General features: G+C 36.4%; 1 protein-coding gene across 1 annotated transcript; it reads right to left on the bottom strand.

Annotated features, from left to right (window-relative positions):
• Positions 1 to 16,105: 16,105 nt before the first annotated feature.
• On the bottom strand, positions 16,106 to 17,967 carry LOC148916312 (S-adenosyl-methionine 4-1-methyl-2-pyrrolidinyl-3-oxobutanic acid methyltransferase-like). The gene is made up of 4 exons (XM_089054609.1): positions 17,815 to 17,967; positions 17,232 to 17,636; positions 16,685 to 16,945; positions 16,106 to 16,595 (listed from the first exon to the last, which is right to left on the bottom strand). Exons 1-4 carry the CDS (start codon positions 17,887 to 17,889, stop codon positions 16,236 to 16,238), a joined length of 1,101 nt encoding a protein of 366 aa, XP_088910735.1. The 5' UTR covers positions 17,890 to 17,967; the 3' UTR covers positions 16,106 to 16,235.
• Between the last annotated feature and the right edge of the window lie 243 nt (positions 17,968 to 18,210).

Raw genomic sequence — 18,210 nt, 5'->3', positions numbered from 1 at the left:
TGGTGTACTCGAAACATATAAAAATTTCTCCAAACATGTGGGCTTGTCTTTGATATACATATGTTTCCCTTGTTCAATCTTTCTCATGCTCTTTTGGAACCTACAAAAATTAATTTTTCTTAATCATATAATAAATAAGTCTAATCTGATTAAATAATCAGACACAACTTTAAAATTTCCACGTCCATTTCTTAATGTCATAGAAGACTGGTTGATAAAGCTAAATAAATAAAGTTATAGACGACTGGTTGATTAGTCAATACATGACCCGTGAATTGCGCCTTGATTAAAACATACTAGTAATTTGACATATACTGTTTTTTTTTTCAAACGATGGACAGATTTTATTTTAAATGATTAACGTTTACATCTTTTGTTTATATATTGAAGAATTAGGCAAAATTGTAGCAATGGTTCCTAGATTAAGACCAAATTTTACTTTTCGTTTCTCATATTGCTAAATTGTTACGGTGGTATTTTAATTATGCCTCCACTTTCAAAAAGCGTCCTTTATGTCATCTCAGTCAACTTTTCCGTTAAAAATGAGGGCATATTTGTCTTTTCATTAATTTTAAATTGATTAAAATGTTAAAAATAAAAAAACTCTCTCTCTCTCCCCACTGATTTCTTCTCCCCATTCCCCATGACCACCACCCGCCCCCATGAACCCAGAGCCCCAACAACTAGCAACTACTGGAAAGAGAAAAAAATTCATTCACTGAGGCTTTTCTTTTTATATATATATAATTTCTCTTCTTTCCTTTGTTGTTTGGTTTTGTGGGAGGATTTGGGTCTGATGTGTGTTATCTCATCAAATAGATGGGTGTGGGGGAGAGAAACTTGGAGCCCAGATTCCACATCTAAAGGAGAAATTGGTGGGGTCTGATGTGGGTTATCGGGTGGGAGAAGAAATTGGTGTGGTGGGGGGAGAAGAAATTGGGAGAGAGAGAGAGAGAGAGAGAGAGAGAGAGAGAGAGAGAGAGAGAGAGAGATTTATTTTTTAAAATTTTGTGCGAAAATACATTTTTGCCCATGCCATGTTATCATTTTTAATGGAAAAGTTGACTGAGTTGTGACGGAAAAGACGATTTCTGAAAATAGAGGCATAATTAAATTATCATCGTAACAATTTAACAATATGAGGGACGAAAAATAAAGTTTGGTCTTAGTTCAGGGACCATTGCTACAATTTAGCTGAAGAACTATTATGGTCGCAATTGACACATTCTCAAAGCCTATTCAAAGGCTTTGACTTTTTCATGGTAAACAACTTTATCATAATGTCTTCTAGCACATATCATACTGTGAGATATGTCTTCTTACATGTATCATAATGTGAAAGCATGTGTGGCTGTAAGGCGTAACGCGTGAATAAATTATATTCTTATACCATGATTGAATTAATTAGAAAATTCAACAAACACGATCTAGTAACCAATGATTTCACTCATAAAAAACTAATTGAGAATAAAGTATGTATTACGTATATCATAAGCTAAAAAAATATGATATAATTAATCCAAGTGCACAAACAACCTAAGTCTGACGGATTAAGATTGCTCTAACTAAGGCATGGCATCATTAGTTGTCTAAGTGTACATTAATTAAGCTTAACATGGACAGGGCATACTATACATTAAGATATTGATAAACTATATTCCTACAGCCCATGTTTTCTTTACATAATACTTGCAGGAAGCTTTTAACACTATATATGCATTCTAGCCCAAAGCATGTGCTTCTTTTTCCTTCGTTTCCTTATCGCATTTTAAGACAAACTTTGGTTGACGTGGCCATGAATGTTTTTTGTGTTCCGGTCAACTTATTTCCATGTCCCATAGCTAGTTGTTGGTGTTGGCCCCGGACAGTTGCAGGCAGTGCGAATGCTCTGAGCCCACAACCTCCAGGCACCAGCCCTTGTGCACGTGGCCTCAAAAAGACCATCAAGTCCCTTTTGAATTGCTAAGTATTCCTTGAACACAACATGTGGAGTAATTTTTGTATGTTTCGGTTCACGTCGTGATTAGTGTACCATCCAATACACATGGGTCATGTGGAAATATTCTCCAATACACATAGGACATAAAAATTAAATATTTTCACATAACATGATATTGGATAATACATCAGCCATATGGTATACTCGGAACATATAAAAATTTCTCCAACATGTGGGCTTTTCTTTGATATACATATATTCCCATGGTTCAATCCTTCTCTTGCTTTTGTGACCAACCCTTTTGGAACCTACACATGTTAATTTTTTTTAATCATATAATAAATAAGTATGATTTGATTAAATAATCACACACAACTTTAAAATTTGCACATGTCCATTTCTTAATGTATTTCCCATAAGAATAAATAAATAAATAATGTCGTAGAAGACTGGTTGATATTGAGAGTCTATTTTAAAACATACTACATATACTTTTTTTTTTTCCAAACGATGGAGAGACTTTATTTTAAAGGATTAACGTTTACATTTTTTGCTAAATATTGAAGAACTACTCTGGTTGCAATTCACACATTCTCAAAATCTATTCTAAGGCCTTGACTTTTTCATGGTGAACAACTTTATCATAATCTCTTCTTACATGTATCATAATGTGAAGGCATGTATGGCCGTAAGGCGTAACATGTGAATAAACTATATTCTTATACCATGATTGAATTAATTAGAAAATCCAACAAACACGATCCAAGTAACCAATGATTCGACTTAAGAAAAAACTAATTGGAAATAAGGTGTGTATTACATATATCATAAGCTAAAAAAATGATATAATTATCCAAGTGCACAAGCAACCTAAGTTTGACGGATTAAGATTGCTCTAACTAAAGCATCTTTGGCATCATTAGTCGTCGTGTAAATTAATTAAGCTTAACAAGGACATTAGATATTGATGCTCCTGGTCGATCTTTTCCAAGTATAATTGTTGACTAATCAAGGCGCAAATTATCAAAATCGGCCGTGAAAAGGAGGCATGAAAAATAGTTACACAAATTTTATAAAAAACGCTTGGAGAGGATAATCTTTTCACGGTTCCATGAGCGTCGGTGCATAAACCATGCAATGCAGGAATGGGGGCTTACCCAAATTATCTATGAAGGTCACCGTCATATGTTAGCACCCTTCTCTCACATATTAGGGTTTAGGGTATAATTCATTGTACCTCACATATTAGTCAACTGGCTTAGTTTGATTAATAATTGGTGAATGATTATAGCTTAGAACTATTTCGCGACTCTCGCCCAAATAAATTTAGAGTGATGCTATTACAACCCCATTTTCCTATTTTAAGAAGCCGTTGATGCATCTAGGCAAAGGGCGAAAGTCCTACTCTAGACTCCTTATGCAAGCCTATGTACGGTAGGGCTTTTGTGCTTGTAATGTGTGCAAAAGTCTTACTCATCCATATGTATAGGTGACAATATTAGGGTCCCTTTTGATCCAATACGGTAGGGTTTTTTTAGGGTTTTTTGTGCTTGTAGTGTGTGCAAAAGTCTTACTCTACACTTCTTATGCAAGCCTATGTAGGGTAGGGTTTTGCGCTTGTAATGTGTGTATAAGAGAGGAGACCCAAGCTTTATATGCATAGGTGACAGTATTAGGGTAAGGGAATAAAACTACATCAAGTGTAAGGATAAATACGCTTACTCACTTAAGTTACAAGTCTTTTATTTATAAATAATTTTTAAAAAACCTTGTTGGCTTTTTTGTTTTTTTAGTGTAGGTGTTTTGTTGATGTGTAGTGTGGATGCAGATTTTGTCCCAAAAAAAAAAAAGTGTGGATGCAGATAGAACATCTGTACCATCCAAAGCTAGTTGTTGACGTGGCCATGAAATTTTTTCCATGTTCTGGGTCAACATATTTCCATGTCCTATAGCTAGTTGTTGGTGTTGGCCCGGACAGAGCCCAGCAGTAATGCTCTGAGCCCACTACCTCCAGTGCACCAGCTCTTGTGCGCGTGACCTAAAAGACCATGAAGTCCCTTTTGAATTGCTAAGTATTCCTTGAACACAACATGTGGAGTAATTTTTGTATGTTTCGGTTCACCTCGTGATTGATGTACCATCCAATACACATGGGTCATGTAGAAATATTCTCCAATACACATATGACATAAAAATTAAAACAAAATTCACATAACCCATGTGTATTGAATAGTACACCAGCCACATGATATACTCGGAACATACAAAAATTTCTCCAACATGTGGGGTTTTCTTTGATATACATATGTTCCCTGGTTCAATCCTTCTCTTGCTTTTGTGACCAACAACTACTACATTTTACGCTTTGAGTGACGAAGGGACTTTCATCGCGCAAAGTTACCTTTAGTCGCACATAATTCTGCTTGATGAAGTTTCGTCGCTCACATTCCGTCGCGCAAAGAGCATGAAAAAGACTTTGCGCGACCAATTTTTTTCCTTCATCGCAAAACTGTGCGACGAGCACCTTCGCTACAGAACGGTTTCGGACGACACAACTGTTCGACGCACAAACCTTTGCGCGACGAAATGGTATTAGTCGCGACAAGACTGCGCAACGGAAACTTTCGTCGTGCGAGATTCGTGTCCCGACATTTGCGCGATGAAAGATCCTTTGTCGCGCCATTACTTATGAACTGAAACGGCCACATTTCGTTAGGCATTTTGCCCTCCTGAAAACAAAAGAAAAAGCTGCAAAGGTAGAATCCTCTCGGCCTCGCGACCGCGATATTATGGGCCAAAGCCGAGGGCTGTAAAAGATATGGCCAAGATACTGCGGTCAAATCGCCACGTGGCCTCGTGGTCCCACGCCCCATTTAATGAAGTAATGCCTCTGACTATCGCAGCAAGCCCACTAGTTGCAAGAAGCATTTAAGGCACGAGGGGAGAGGGAAAGTGACTGAAGTCGATTTGGTAATGGAGATCAGAGTGGTTAGGCACAAACATTCTCACAAGTATGCTTACAACTTGAGGTCAGATCACCAACCACCAGACCAGGGCATTAAATGCATTCCCACGCCCAAGGGGGCAGAACCCACGATTAGGGCAGTGACCGAGATTTACCCAGATCCATGGGGGTCACACCACCATGCTTCATGATCCCAAATGCCGATTTGACTACCCACTTGCCCCGATCAGGCTCCACCACGCAGATCTTTTCAACCACGATTGTCCCTCCAGGACTCCCCCTATAAATACTAAACTCAAGACTACATTCAAAGGGTTCAAACACCAAACCAAAAGTCTCTCACGGAGCAAATTATATTTTCCTATAATGCACTTTCAATACCTTTATTTGCTTTCCTAGGAGTAGTGGTAGATTGTAAGGAAAATCCATTCATCAATATATCATACGACCCTTGGTTTTCAAGGCGCCGGAGCACCATCTCTGTTGTCATCTCATTTACCTCATATATCATACAACCGTCGCTCTCGAGCAACGCGCCGGAGCACCGCCTAAAACCCGCCACCAACACCACCATTAAATGGCCTTGTAGCTCAGGTGTGAACCCGACGGCCGAGATCAGTTCCTCTCTCACCACAATCGTTTGATAAGGAGTCGAACTCGACACAGGCGCATCATTTAAACCATCTTCTACCCAAACCTCATCACCATCTCGACGCACGGTAGACCGTGCTGGCATGCCCGCGCACAACCACACCGCATCCAAAAGAAGGACGTCACGTGTTAACGCACATCCTCGGCCCGGAGCACCATGCCGTGAGATTTGCGCCGCCAACATGACTTTGCGCGACGAAGAACTAAGAGTGTCACGCAAAATGTTTTAAATGAATTTTGCGCGACGAAAAGAAACCAATTTCCATCGCGCAATGTTGTAACTCTGCCAAAAATTGGAATTAGGGTTTAGGCTTTGTGCATTTTGCGCAATGAAGAATACAGCATGTCGCGCAAGGTTCTCAAATTGTCTACTTTGAGCGACAAACAAACACGTGTTGCATTGCCTAAGGTTGTCCATCCGCCAAAATTTTAGGATTCAGGGTTTGCGCGGGGAGATAAATTAAATGAGCTTGCGCGACAAAGAACAAATAGATTCGTCACGCAAGCCTTCGTTTTGTACACTTTACGCGACGAATTGTCGTTAGTTTCATTGCGCAATCCTGTGATTGCCAAAAATTTGGTTTAAGTGTTCTGTTGGGGAGTGAAAGGTCTGAATGAGATTGCGCGACGAAGAACGAATAGATTCATCGCGCAAGCCTTCGCTGTACACTTTGCGCAACGAATTATCGTTAGTTTCGTCGTGCAATCCTGTGATTGCCAAAAATTTGGTTTAAGTGTTCCGTTGGGGAGTGAAAGGTCTGAATGAGATTGAGCAACAAAGAACGAATAGATTCATCGCGCAAGCCTTTGTTCTGTACACTTCGCGCGACGAAGAATGAATAGATTCGTCGCGTAACCCTAAACACTTAACCCTAAACCCTAAACTAGTTTCAATGATTCAACTGGCAAACTTGTTTTTTTATACTTCGAGATCGTATACGTCCAAAATCGAAAAAAACAAACATTCAGAGATTAAGTAACGGGACAAAACTTTTCGACAGTTATAAAGGAAAAGTCACGATTTAATGGTTAGTTTAACTCCGATTTTGAAAATTTTTTACAGCTGCATTTCTTGACCGAATACGAATATAATGACTGAATTTGATCATCAATTTAAGATATTTACACTAGGTGATATCACATAATCTCATGTTTTGTTTAAGGAAAGTATAAATAAACTCTTCATTGTTGGTGAATATTGTGTTTTGATGGCATACGCATTCTACGAAACTAGTTTCAGTAATCCAGCCGTCAAACTTGTTTGTTTATACTTCGAGATCACAAACCCCAAAAATCGAAAAGAAAAAAAAAATTCAGAGATCAAGTAACGGGACAAAACTTTTCGACGGTTATAAATGAAAAGCCATGATTTAACGGTTATTTGAACTCTGATTTTGATGATTTTTTACAGCTACACTCCTTGACCCTATATGAATATAATGAACTAATTATATCATCAATTTCAAATATATACGTGTGTATATATTAAAAATATATATATATTTGCGCGACCAAGATGACTATTTCGTCCAAAATTTTAAGTTTACGCGACGAGTACCTACTGTGTCGCGCAAAATAAGTACGACGATGCCTCCTTCGTCGCACAAAGATTTGGCGCCATGTCAGATTGTTTATCATTTTCATTTTTTAAAAGTGTTTTGTGAAAATAATTTTAAAAATTATTATTAAAAAGGTTTGGATATATTGATTTACTAATGTTTTATAACTAAATTTATTTTAATAATGTTTTATTTCTCCACATATATAATGTTTGGATATAACAACTACATATATTCAAATATTTGTATTACACAAAATATGTACACTTACATAATAAAATTACAAAAAAAAATCATTATTCACCATCTGAACTATAATAACTTTCGTTATCGTCGATATCATCACTTTTGGTCTCCCAATCCTCCTACTCTTCCTCTATGACTACATCATCGTCGTTGCTTGGGCCCATTGCAACATCATATCGCGGAAGATCACCGAGGTCAATTGTAATTGACTGAATCGGTATTTCGATTGAAGACACTCCTTGTATTTGAAACGGTTCTTGTATAACATTTGTATCTTGAAGTGTTTCCGCATCATTTTCCATTGAAGATTCTAAACGTTGGTCAGCCACATTGTCGACGTCGTTGTCAAGTTGGTCTAGTTCTGGTTTAGCATACACATTCCTATGATCCATATTCTGAACAACTTTTCAACTGCTCCCGGCTTTAGGGTCATCTAGATACACAATTTGTGTTGCTATGTTTGCCAAAATGTAAGGGTCATCATCATACCAAGTTCTAATGTTCATAGATAGTAAGCCATGATCGATTTTAACACTTCCTTGCCTATTTGGGTTGGTGTCAAACCATCGACACTTAAACATGATCACTTGGTATCGATCTTTGTAAAGCAATTGCACGACAGTTGTGAGTTTGCCATAGAAATCAATGTCCGTACTTTCGCCTCCACAGGACATGGACACCGCTGTTTTGCGTACACAACTTGTCATCTCGTGCAACCCCCAAAAATTTGACGCCATTAACATTACAACCCGGAGAACAATTCAACATGAATCGAGCCGAATGCCAAGTTATATAACTCATCACTATAAGTGGAGGAATTCGATGATTTCAACTTATTCCTTACAGAATCCAAATTATTCCTTGACAAATACAATGCTACAATTTATATTTGTCAAATAAAAAATACTTATACCTTACAGAATCCAAAATACCCATTGTGGAAATAATTCACGGTGTTTCTAGGCAACCAAATGTGATGGATGTTCTCGCTTCATCATCTCTTCATGCTCATCTAAGTATGTCATGATCTCATCACAATTGTTTAGTACGAACTAATGAGCTACCTCCATGTCATTTCTAGAAAATGACTCTCTTCGTCCAGGATCTCCAAAGGGTCGTGCGCTTTGGGCAAAAACAGAAAGTTTTTCATTTCTCATACCTCCGTCATTATTGCACTGAGGACGAGTGAAATGCCGGATCCACATCTTTTAAATACATTCCACATAAAGTAAGCGACTCATATTGAACCCAAGCCTCTATAATTGATCCTTCGGGGTTCGCCCTGTTGCGTACACTTTTTTTTAGCTGTCCGAGAAGTCTGCCAAAATAAAACGATATCATACAAATTAGCAAGCATGTGATAATGATGCATACACAAACAATAAGGATATATACCTTTCTATTGGATACATCCAGCGATAGTTGACAGGACCAGCAAGCAATGCCTCTTTTGGCAAATGAACCATCACGTGCATCATACTTGTGAAGAAAGCTGGAGTGAAATATCATCTCAAACTTGCATAGGACTTGGACAATGTTATGGTGCAACTGAAACATGTCCGTCTTTTGCAATGTTTTTGCTGTCAGTTGGGAAAAAAATCTGGACAATAACATGATTGGCTTTACTACATCTTCCGGCAATAGGTGTCGAATACCCATAGGAAGTAGGCGTTGCATAAACACATGGCAGTCATAGCTCTTAAGTCCAGTAAATTTACCTCCGTCAATATTCACGCACCATGCGATATTAGAAGGATATCCATCGGGAAACTTTACAGACGATACAAACTTTAGAAACTCTTTCTTGTCATATTCGGTTTCATAGAAAAGAATGCAAGATCCCTTCTAGCTTTATCAATGTCCCTATTCATCCATAAACCTCTTCGCATGCCCATTCTTTCCAAATCAAGACGAGCTTTGATCGTGTCCTTTGTCTTGCCCTCGAGATCTAGAATCGTGCCCACCAATGTGTCGAATACATTTTTATCAACATGCATCACATCTAGATTGTGCCTCAATTTGAGTTTCGACCAATATGGGAGCTCAAAAAACATAGGCTTGTGCGTCCAGTTCATATGTGTAGAAAGTCTTATCCGACTAAATGTTTTCCCAAATGGAGCAAAATCCAAATGGTTAAGTTGTTCCAAGATCTCATCACCGGACCATTCTCTAGGTCTAAGGCAACGCTTCTATAGTATCCGTCGAAACTCTTTATGACGCTTTTTATAAAAACCGTCCACTCATTGTCCCATGTACCATCTCCAGATGACAAGGCAACAAACTTTTCATAAGTCGTCGTCTATTGTATGTAAAGACATGACACTTTTTATAAAAACCGTCGAAACTATTGCATATGCAAAGATGACGCATAAAAAATCTTCCAAGTTGTCTATTATATGTAAATATGACGCTTTTTTATATATAAAAAGGTCTCTATCAACCAGTGGCCTTATGTAAAGATGATTAACGCTAGGATCCTTTATCAAAGCAATCATCTATCATGTATGTAAAGATGACGCTTTTTTCATGCATTTCCAACCGCGGCAAATTATATGGGAAGATGACGAAAATCGTCGTCTATTGTATGTAAAGATGACGTTGGTTATAAAAACCCTATACGCCTATTGAATCCATGTAAAGTCCCAATGACGCTAACATTTCGGGATAAAAAAGCGTTCGTCGTCTATTCCCATGCCTCCCCATCTGCAGATGCCGCATCACATCATCGTCTACCGTTTTTTTATAAAAACCGTCATCTATGTCGTATGGTAAAGATGCGTCGACTTTTATAAACAATCGTCTACAACTTAGGTTATCAGGGGCAGATAAACATGACTCTTTTGAGGGATCTTAGTCGTCTATTGTATGTAAAGATGTCATTTTGAACCTCGACTCATTATATGTAAAGATAACGCTCTTTATAGAAAAACAGTCGCAATTGTATGTAAAATGACTGCGTGTTAATTTTTATAAAAATTGTCCGTCGTATGAAGCATGACGCTTTCTATGAAAACCGTCCAAAAAGTAATCAAAACACGTTCGAAAAGATGACGCTTTATTTTTAAAATCATCGCTCATTGCTCTACAATGGCCGTGATGACGCTTTCGCACCCCGAGTATAAAAACCGTCTTGGTCTGGCATTTTTTAAACATGATTTTTCATATTGTTCAAAATCCGCACGTCTATTTGTAGGTACGTCATCTTCCCCTTCCTGATTGATGTTGATCGCTTTTTATGCAAATGGAAAAGCATCCTGTATAAAGATCCATAACGCTTTCATTATGATCCAAAAAGTTCAACATTGCCACTCATTGTGGCATTTGAAGACGAAGATGACGTCTTCCTCGTGAAGGTTCCAAATGCTAATGTCTCAATCATTCCATTGTTACTAAATGAAACAACATTTTATAAAAACCGTCGTTATACACATTCTACAAGGTACAACGGATTCTAGTTGCACACCGGTTGTGTCTTTGCAAACTCAATATCTTCCATTCCATCCAAGTAATCGCTGCGCATCCATTAGGTTATGTAAAGATCCACGCATTTTTATAAACAATCAAACCTTCATTCTAACAATTAAGAGTTTATCTATACTTTCGTTAAATATAACATAAGATTTTGTGGTATCCACTAGTGAGGTAAATATTTTAAATTGAAGAAAAAATTCAGTCATTGTATTACCATCCAAATAATGGGAAAATTCAAGAATTAATTGGACCGCGTGTCAGCTGTATCAAAATCATCAACTAATCTCGAACGGGAAACTAAATGTTTAAAATAACCTTTAATTCATGATTTTTCATTTACATCACAACCATTGCAATTTTTTGTCTACGTTACACACAATTGATCTCTAATATAATTCACAACAAAAAATATAAATATTTTCCGATTTTTGGCATTTATGATCTCGATGAGTATAAACAATACACGTTGATCGCTCTCCTAGATCGTTGAAACTAGTTTCTTAGAATGCGTATGCCATCAAAACAAATATATTCACTAACAATTAAGAGTTTATTTATACTTTTGTTAAATATAACATAAGATTTTATGGTATCCACTAGTGTAAATATTTTAAATAGAAGATCAACTTTTTCATTCAGTCAACATTGTATTCATATAGGGTCAAGGAGGTAGCGGTCGCGCAAAAAAAATTTCATCAAACATCGGAGTTAAAATAAGCAAGTTGGCACCAAAAATGATGATTTTTCATTTATAATCGAAATGTTTTGTCGTCGTGCCAATTATCTTGATCTCGTCGCACAAATGTTGGCGCTATTTTTTCCGATTTTTGGACGATATGATCTCGTGCTAAGTATAACAAACAAAAAGTTTGACGAATGTTGATCGTTGAAACTAGTTTCTTGCGCGACCAATATTGTTCATGCAACGTATCCGCAAATAAAAAAAAATTCCTAACAATTAAGAATTTATTTATACTTTGTTAAATATACACATAAGATTTTGCACATGGTATCCACTAGTGCAAATATTTTAAATTGAAGATCAAATTAAGTCGTAGAAGATTGTATTCATATAGGAAGGAGTGTGAGAGTCGGTATTTTAAAACATCAAAATTTAAAATATACCGTTCAAATGATGATTTTATTTATACACTCACATCGCTAAATGTTTATTCTCGTTACTTGATTCTAATCTATTCTGCTTTGATTTTTTCCGATAAACAACTTTTGGCGTATGTGACGTCTTCTCGAATGTATAAACAAACAAGTTTGGACCGTTGGATCGTGTGAAACTAGTTTCTTAAAATGCATATGCCATAAACATGAAAATATATTCACTAACAATTAAGAGTTTATTTATACTTTCGCTTAAAAAAATATGATATAAGATTTTGTGGTATCCACAAGTGTAATGTTTTAAATTGAAGATCAAATTCAGTCATTGTTGTCGTGTAAAAATTAATCGCTTAACTATTAGATATGTAAAGATGACCTGGTCGATCTTTATCCGAGAATTGTTGACTAAAGATGACGCTTTTTATCAAAATCGGCGTCTATTGTATGTAAAGAGACGCATAAAAATCATCGTTATATGTAAAGATGACACTTTTTTTATAAAAAAACCGTCGTCTATGTAAAGGATGACAAATTCTTTTAAAAAACGTTCCATGAGTGTCTTGCATAAAACCACGCTAAAAATGGCAGGAATTGGGGCTTACCGACAAATTTCTAAAGGTCACCCCATCTTACCCTTCTCTCACATATTAGGGTTTAGGGTATAGTTCAGTACCTCACATATTAGGGTTTAGGGTAACTGTCAACAACGCTTAGTTTGATTAATAATTGGTGAAGATCTACTTAGAATTCGCGACTTTCGCCCAAATTTTCAGATTTTGGTGCTCAAAACCTTTCTCTCCTAAGAAGCCTTGAAACCCTCCTGCACTCTAGGCTAAAGACACCCTCATGAAAGTCTTACTCTACAAAACTCCTTATGCAAGCCTATGTAGGGAGTTGAAAGGTTGAGGTCTTAGCAAATCCATAAGATGTAGAGGGACATGTCTAGGGTCCATATGAGATCAAATGGTTGAAAGGTTTGATTTGAAAGTCACCTACACTCTCTTAAACCCTTGTATATTTGCTGTGAATGTGTGGATTAGAGGCGACCTTTAAGCGTTTTTGTTATGCATAGGTGACAGTATTGTCTCCCTTCTCTCTTGACCCAATATGGTTTCCACTTGCATTTTAGGCTTTTGTTTGGTTATCTGGTTTCTTGGGCAAACCGAATAAAGTAAAGATTTTCTGAACGAGCCAGGTGGATGAGGAGGAAGCTTGCATATTTAATAACAGATTTTTTAGAGTCGTATCGCACTTTACTGTTTTGAAAATAAGCTTGCAGGTGCCTCGATGGTCACCGTGCTCATCAAGTTCGTATCTTCCAAAACAACCAAGGGGGCTTGAGAAACACTCAAAAAATTTCTTTCCACCAAATTTTTTTGATCTGTAGCTTCTTTTTTTTTCTCTCTTTGTAACCATAATTTGATTTATTTACGAGAATGATGGAAGATTTTCAGTTTGCATTTCTACAAATTCCTGTATTTGTTTGGATCTCATACCAGGAATGCTTGGATTACGGTAAGGGGAATAAAACTACATCAAGTGTAACGATAAACACGCTCACTCACTTGTTAGGAAGTATTTTATTGTATAATAAAGATTGGTTAACTATGTAATAACTATTGAATCTTCAAGTTTTATGAAAGAAACTATTTTTGATATAAGCTTTAAGTCCTGGTTGGTTTTCTAGTTAAAATCGTTGTATAAGCATCATAAGAAATCAAAAAGCATTATATGCGTAAAGATCTTTTTTTTGGTCAAAACAAAATCCTTTTGAAAATATTGCAGAAGACGTCGCGCGTTGGTGTATACGTCTCTTTTTTATGTTCTGACTGTTTTTTTTATCAACAAAACCGTAAATCGATGATTCATATTAAATTCAAGCTACTTTAAGGGTAAAAAAAAAAGATCAAACGACTAATATTTAAATTTAACGGTTAAAATAATATGACGCTTAAATTAATTTAATCATATCCAACCCCAAAATTCACACCAAACTCTATAAATACTCACTTATTTTATAAAAATCGCCGTATATATTTATGGAATTTCAGATTTTTTTTAGTCAAATCAAAAAATTAAATTATGATGAGTTATTTAAACATCTATTAAATGAAGAAAACGTTTATCCATAAAAAAAATAAGACTTAAAGATCTTTAAACAATTTAATAAAGTTGTGGACTTAAAATTTGAGTATGTAAAGATGATGTCTTTATAGAAAATCCACGACGGTTTTTCTAGGCAAAACCCAAATCGTTATCTTTTTGAAAGGGAAAACTTGGGTTTTATAACCAAATGGGTCATCTTGGAGAAGGTCCTATAATTAATATGGATTTTACCTGCTTAAACAAGGACGTTTCTTCTTAATGTTCACCATGTGACAAGTATTCTGTTACTAGATAAACTCCATTATCCGACGTCTCCTGAGACCAGTCGTAACTCAAACCTTTTTCAAGATAGACGGCGAAAAAATTATTATTTCTATATTAATGTTGTTAAAAACTGGTACAAATCACCTTTTTACAAACGTGTGAATTCTCTTTTGTTGTTGTTGTCTTAGTTAGATATACTTGAATACTTTTTCTCCTTGAGTGGATTGTATTTTAGCGATGATCTTCCCGTGTGACTTAAGAAAATGAACTATTCAGATAATGGGAAGTATTAGGGAGTGAATCCAAACAAATAATTGTCGTATTAGCTTATTAACTAGTTAGCACTTAAAAGTTGTTGATTGTAGTAAACATATTTCTGACATGTAGTCTAGATAACAACCATAAATGTGGTTTAATGTTAGTTAATAGCTACTTACTATTATCTATCTAGCTAATATCTAATAATCTATATTACACATTACATCTAAAACCATGTCATTAAGTTTCAATCCGACCAATTCCATAATGTAGAGGGGATCATGGCTCTGTATGCTTGTTTTTCCTAGGTGCTAACCAGAAGTGTGTGCCATATTAATTCATTCACACAAACACTAGCTAGGTGCAACAAGTATCTGCTTGTTTGTCCTTTATTTCCTTATAGCTTTTTCAGACAAACTTTGGTTCACGTGGCCATGAAAAAGCTTGAGGCTGAGGATTAAGTACAAAAACAACCGAACCTTAATTCTGGTATTCAGTTAGGCTTCTATCATGGAGTGGCTAAGATTGTGCAATAGTCATCTGTTTAATAAGACAATTTTACTATTAGACCCCTTGGCCCCTCTGCTTTTGTCTGTGATCTCCCTCAACTTCTTTCAATGTCTGATAGCTATTTAATAAAATCTTAATCTCCTGCCATCGAGGTTTAGTTCATTGGAAAACAGTATTGATTTGCATATTAGAGGTTTTAAGTTCGAACCCCTGTAACATCTCCCATCTCTAATTATGTGTGTGAATTTAGACTATCGTTTGTACTAAAAAAAAAATTCCTAATCTCCTTTTCCAACTCATCAACCCTCTATTTTATATGTATATTAAAGAGAAGTAGTTGCATCTCGGCAAGAGCAAAAGCTCTAGTGCACACTCCTTAGTCCTTATGCAAGCCTATATGGGAGAGGGGACTTAAGCCGATAACGAAACAATCCTTAGAAAAGATAAAAAAAACAAACCCTTATTTGGTGTTGATGTATATTGTGGATGCAGATGGAGCAGTCTATTTCTCTGAAGTCTCAATAATTTATCATCCATGTGATATCACAATCACACCTTTAATAATAGAAAAAAGTTAAGCCGTATCAACCGAGTGAATGGATCATAAACACGAAAACATATTATGGGGTATGAGAAACAAAAATCCAATTACATGAAAATATCAATGACCAACAAGCTTATTAAATCATAAAAATTCACATTCAATTTCGCATACAATAACTAAATTGGAGTTTTGGGTTCAAGCATCAATTGTGTGGCGGATTTTTTTTTTTTTTTTTAAAATCTTGTTAAACTTGAACTGGAGTTTCTAAATCTTCTTTGTGTGATTCTAATCAACAAAAAACATCTAATTAACAATCTTGAACATGAACTTTTTTCAAGGGTCTTAAATTTGAGTTTGGATAGCTAGTTAGGGTTTTGGGTGGGTTTTCCACGAATCAAAAACTGAAGCTAAATTGATAATTTTCCGAAGAAACTTCGCTTCCATTTCCTTTAACGCGTTTTAAATCGAAGTACGAATAACACAAAGATGACCAGATGTCAACAGCTTTATTCTTAACAAGAAACTGAAGTCCAAGAGACCTGAAAGGTACAAACGTTACATAAACAAAGCATATGGAACATAAGCCCCATTTCTTGAATATTCATCTCAACGCTTCTTTGTCAACGAGATAACCAGGTTAATGAACTGGCAGTTTTCCCTTTCCATGTGATCAAGAACATCTTCTTCAAACCTACTAAACAAATCGTCCATGGGTGCTTCTCCAAATTGGCTAGCCAGAATCGGCTCTCCCACTGCCCTTATGTCAGTGGCAAATATTGCAGCCCTTGTCTTCTTATCAAGGCCACTGTTAGCTTGCTTGACATAAGAGTCCCAATCATTTTTGAAAACTTCAAGCTTTTGCAAAATAAAAGATCCTTCAGCCTCGATCACCTCTTCGATCTCCTTGGTTGTAGGTGCATAGTATGGCATATTGAATGTGTCCAATTTTTCCTCTTCAATCAAACCCTGAAAATTCATCAAAGTACATTTCAAATTAGCAATAAATAATGTGTCCCATATCTATTAGAAATAAATATGATCTAAAATTTAATTACCTCTAAAACCAAGTCATTGAGTTTCATTCCTACAAATTCCCAAATGCAGAGGGGATCGTCACTCTTAATGCTGCCCATGGTTGTGAGGACCATACTGCCCCCAGGGACGAGCTCTTCGGCACGTGACCTCAGAAAGACCGTGAAGTCCCTTTTGAATTGCTCCAAGTATTGCTTAAACACAGCTGGAGGGCTTGTCTTTGCTATATATATGTTCCCCTTGTTAAGTCCCTCTCCTTCTTTGGTCACCAAGCCTTTTGGAACCTACATACACACGTGTATGCTCATCACTTGTCAGATTAAATTATCAGACACGATTTTAGAATTATTATTATTTTACCAATTCAATAAAGCTAAAAAATTAGACAAACTGCAAGATATATATATTTTTTTTAAAATCCCTAGTTGATTGAGAAAGTCTTCTCATGGAGATATTTTTATGTTTGAATGGAGCATCGTGCCATGTGGTGTAACTAATGAGTTATATATAACTGGGTGTATGAAGAGTTTATGCCTAATAACGACTCAATGATTGATTAAAAATCCAAACCTCAGAGATCCACATGAGAGCATAAGAAGAGTGAACAAAGTGGAGAGAATTGTCGGGGAAGAGCCTGCCATAGAAAGAGCCAGGCATTCCTGCAATGAAACATGGCCCAAGCTTCTTTTCCGGTTCTTCATCAAGTTTCTTATAGAAGCCTGGCAATGACCTGAACACCGTGTTGAAATCGTTTCGGGGAAGATCATTCAAGAAGGCTTGGAGTGATGGAGGTGGGCGGTTAAGTTTTTGGAAAGTGTTGCGGATGTTGTCTATGATATCTGATACCACCAAAAGGGTGTTGGGTCCTGAAGAGCATCCCAAGTCTGCTATTTTCAAACACTCTGGGAAGAGATTGCAACACAGCTCCTCTATGCTTGCATCAACTATAGGCTTCACTGTTGAAATCACTGCTCTCTGAAGAAAAAAAAAAGTTTAAGAAAGCATGAATATATTGCGTAGTTTTGGTTAGCAAAATAGTTTGAGAAAGAGCCATGCCCTTTAAGTGGTGAATATACAAATTATTTACTTTTCCTCTTATAAGAAGTACTTCATATAAAATCAACTAGGGCGAGAGAGAGAGAGAGAGACTAACTTGAAGTAGGGAATTGTTTGCATAGCTTGTTTTCCCAACTCCTCCATTCATGTGTAGGACTTGCTCTACCTCCATTTTTATGTTCTCAAATAATACTCTCTCTCTCTCTCTCTCTTGGCGTATCTATTCTGCTGGAATACTCCCTCATATTTATAGCAAAATGCTTACCTAACACAACTAACTTGTTACTTTTTTACCTTGATAAAAAAGTTAAAAGCTCGGTATGTGGTTATCTAACATGATATCAAAATTCCAATTCACAACTAGTACCTCTTAATTACTAACTTGCACCAACAACTTTTAACGTTTTGAGGTGCATGATCTAACACAGCTTACGTGGGATTAAGTACGTCATAAGCTAGAAATATGATTTGATTGACCAAGTGTACAAACAAC

Source organism: Prunus mume, linkage group LG6 (genome assembly GCF_029339155.1).
Source record: "Prunus mume cultivar Tortuosa linkage group LG6, ASM2933915v1, whole genome shotgun sequence".
Taxonomy (NCBI): Eukaryota; Viridiplantae; Streptophyta; class Magnoliopsida; order Rosales; family Rosaceae; genus Prunus; species Prunus mume.
Note: the sequence above shows the minus strand (reverse complement) of the source record. Positions and strands in the feature narration are given on the sequence as shown.

What these genes read in the sequence shown, in the direction of transcription:
- LOC148916312 (XM_089054609.1), bottom strand. Translation starts at nt 17,889, where the DNA reads ATGGAGGTAGAGCAAGTCCTACACATGAATGGAGGAGTTGGGAAAACA. An exon ending in CAAACAATTCCCTACTTCAA is followed by an intron (nt 17,637 to 17,814) that starts GTTAGTCTCTCT and finishes TTTTTTCTTCAG; the next exon opens with AGAGCAGTGATTTCAACAGT. An exon ending in TCAATGACTTGGTTTTAGAG is followed by an intron (nt 16,596 to 16,684) that starts GTAATTAAATTT and finishes ATGAATTTTCAG; the next exon opens with GGTTTGATTGAAGAGGAAAA.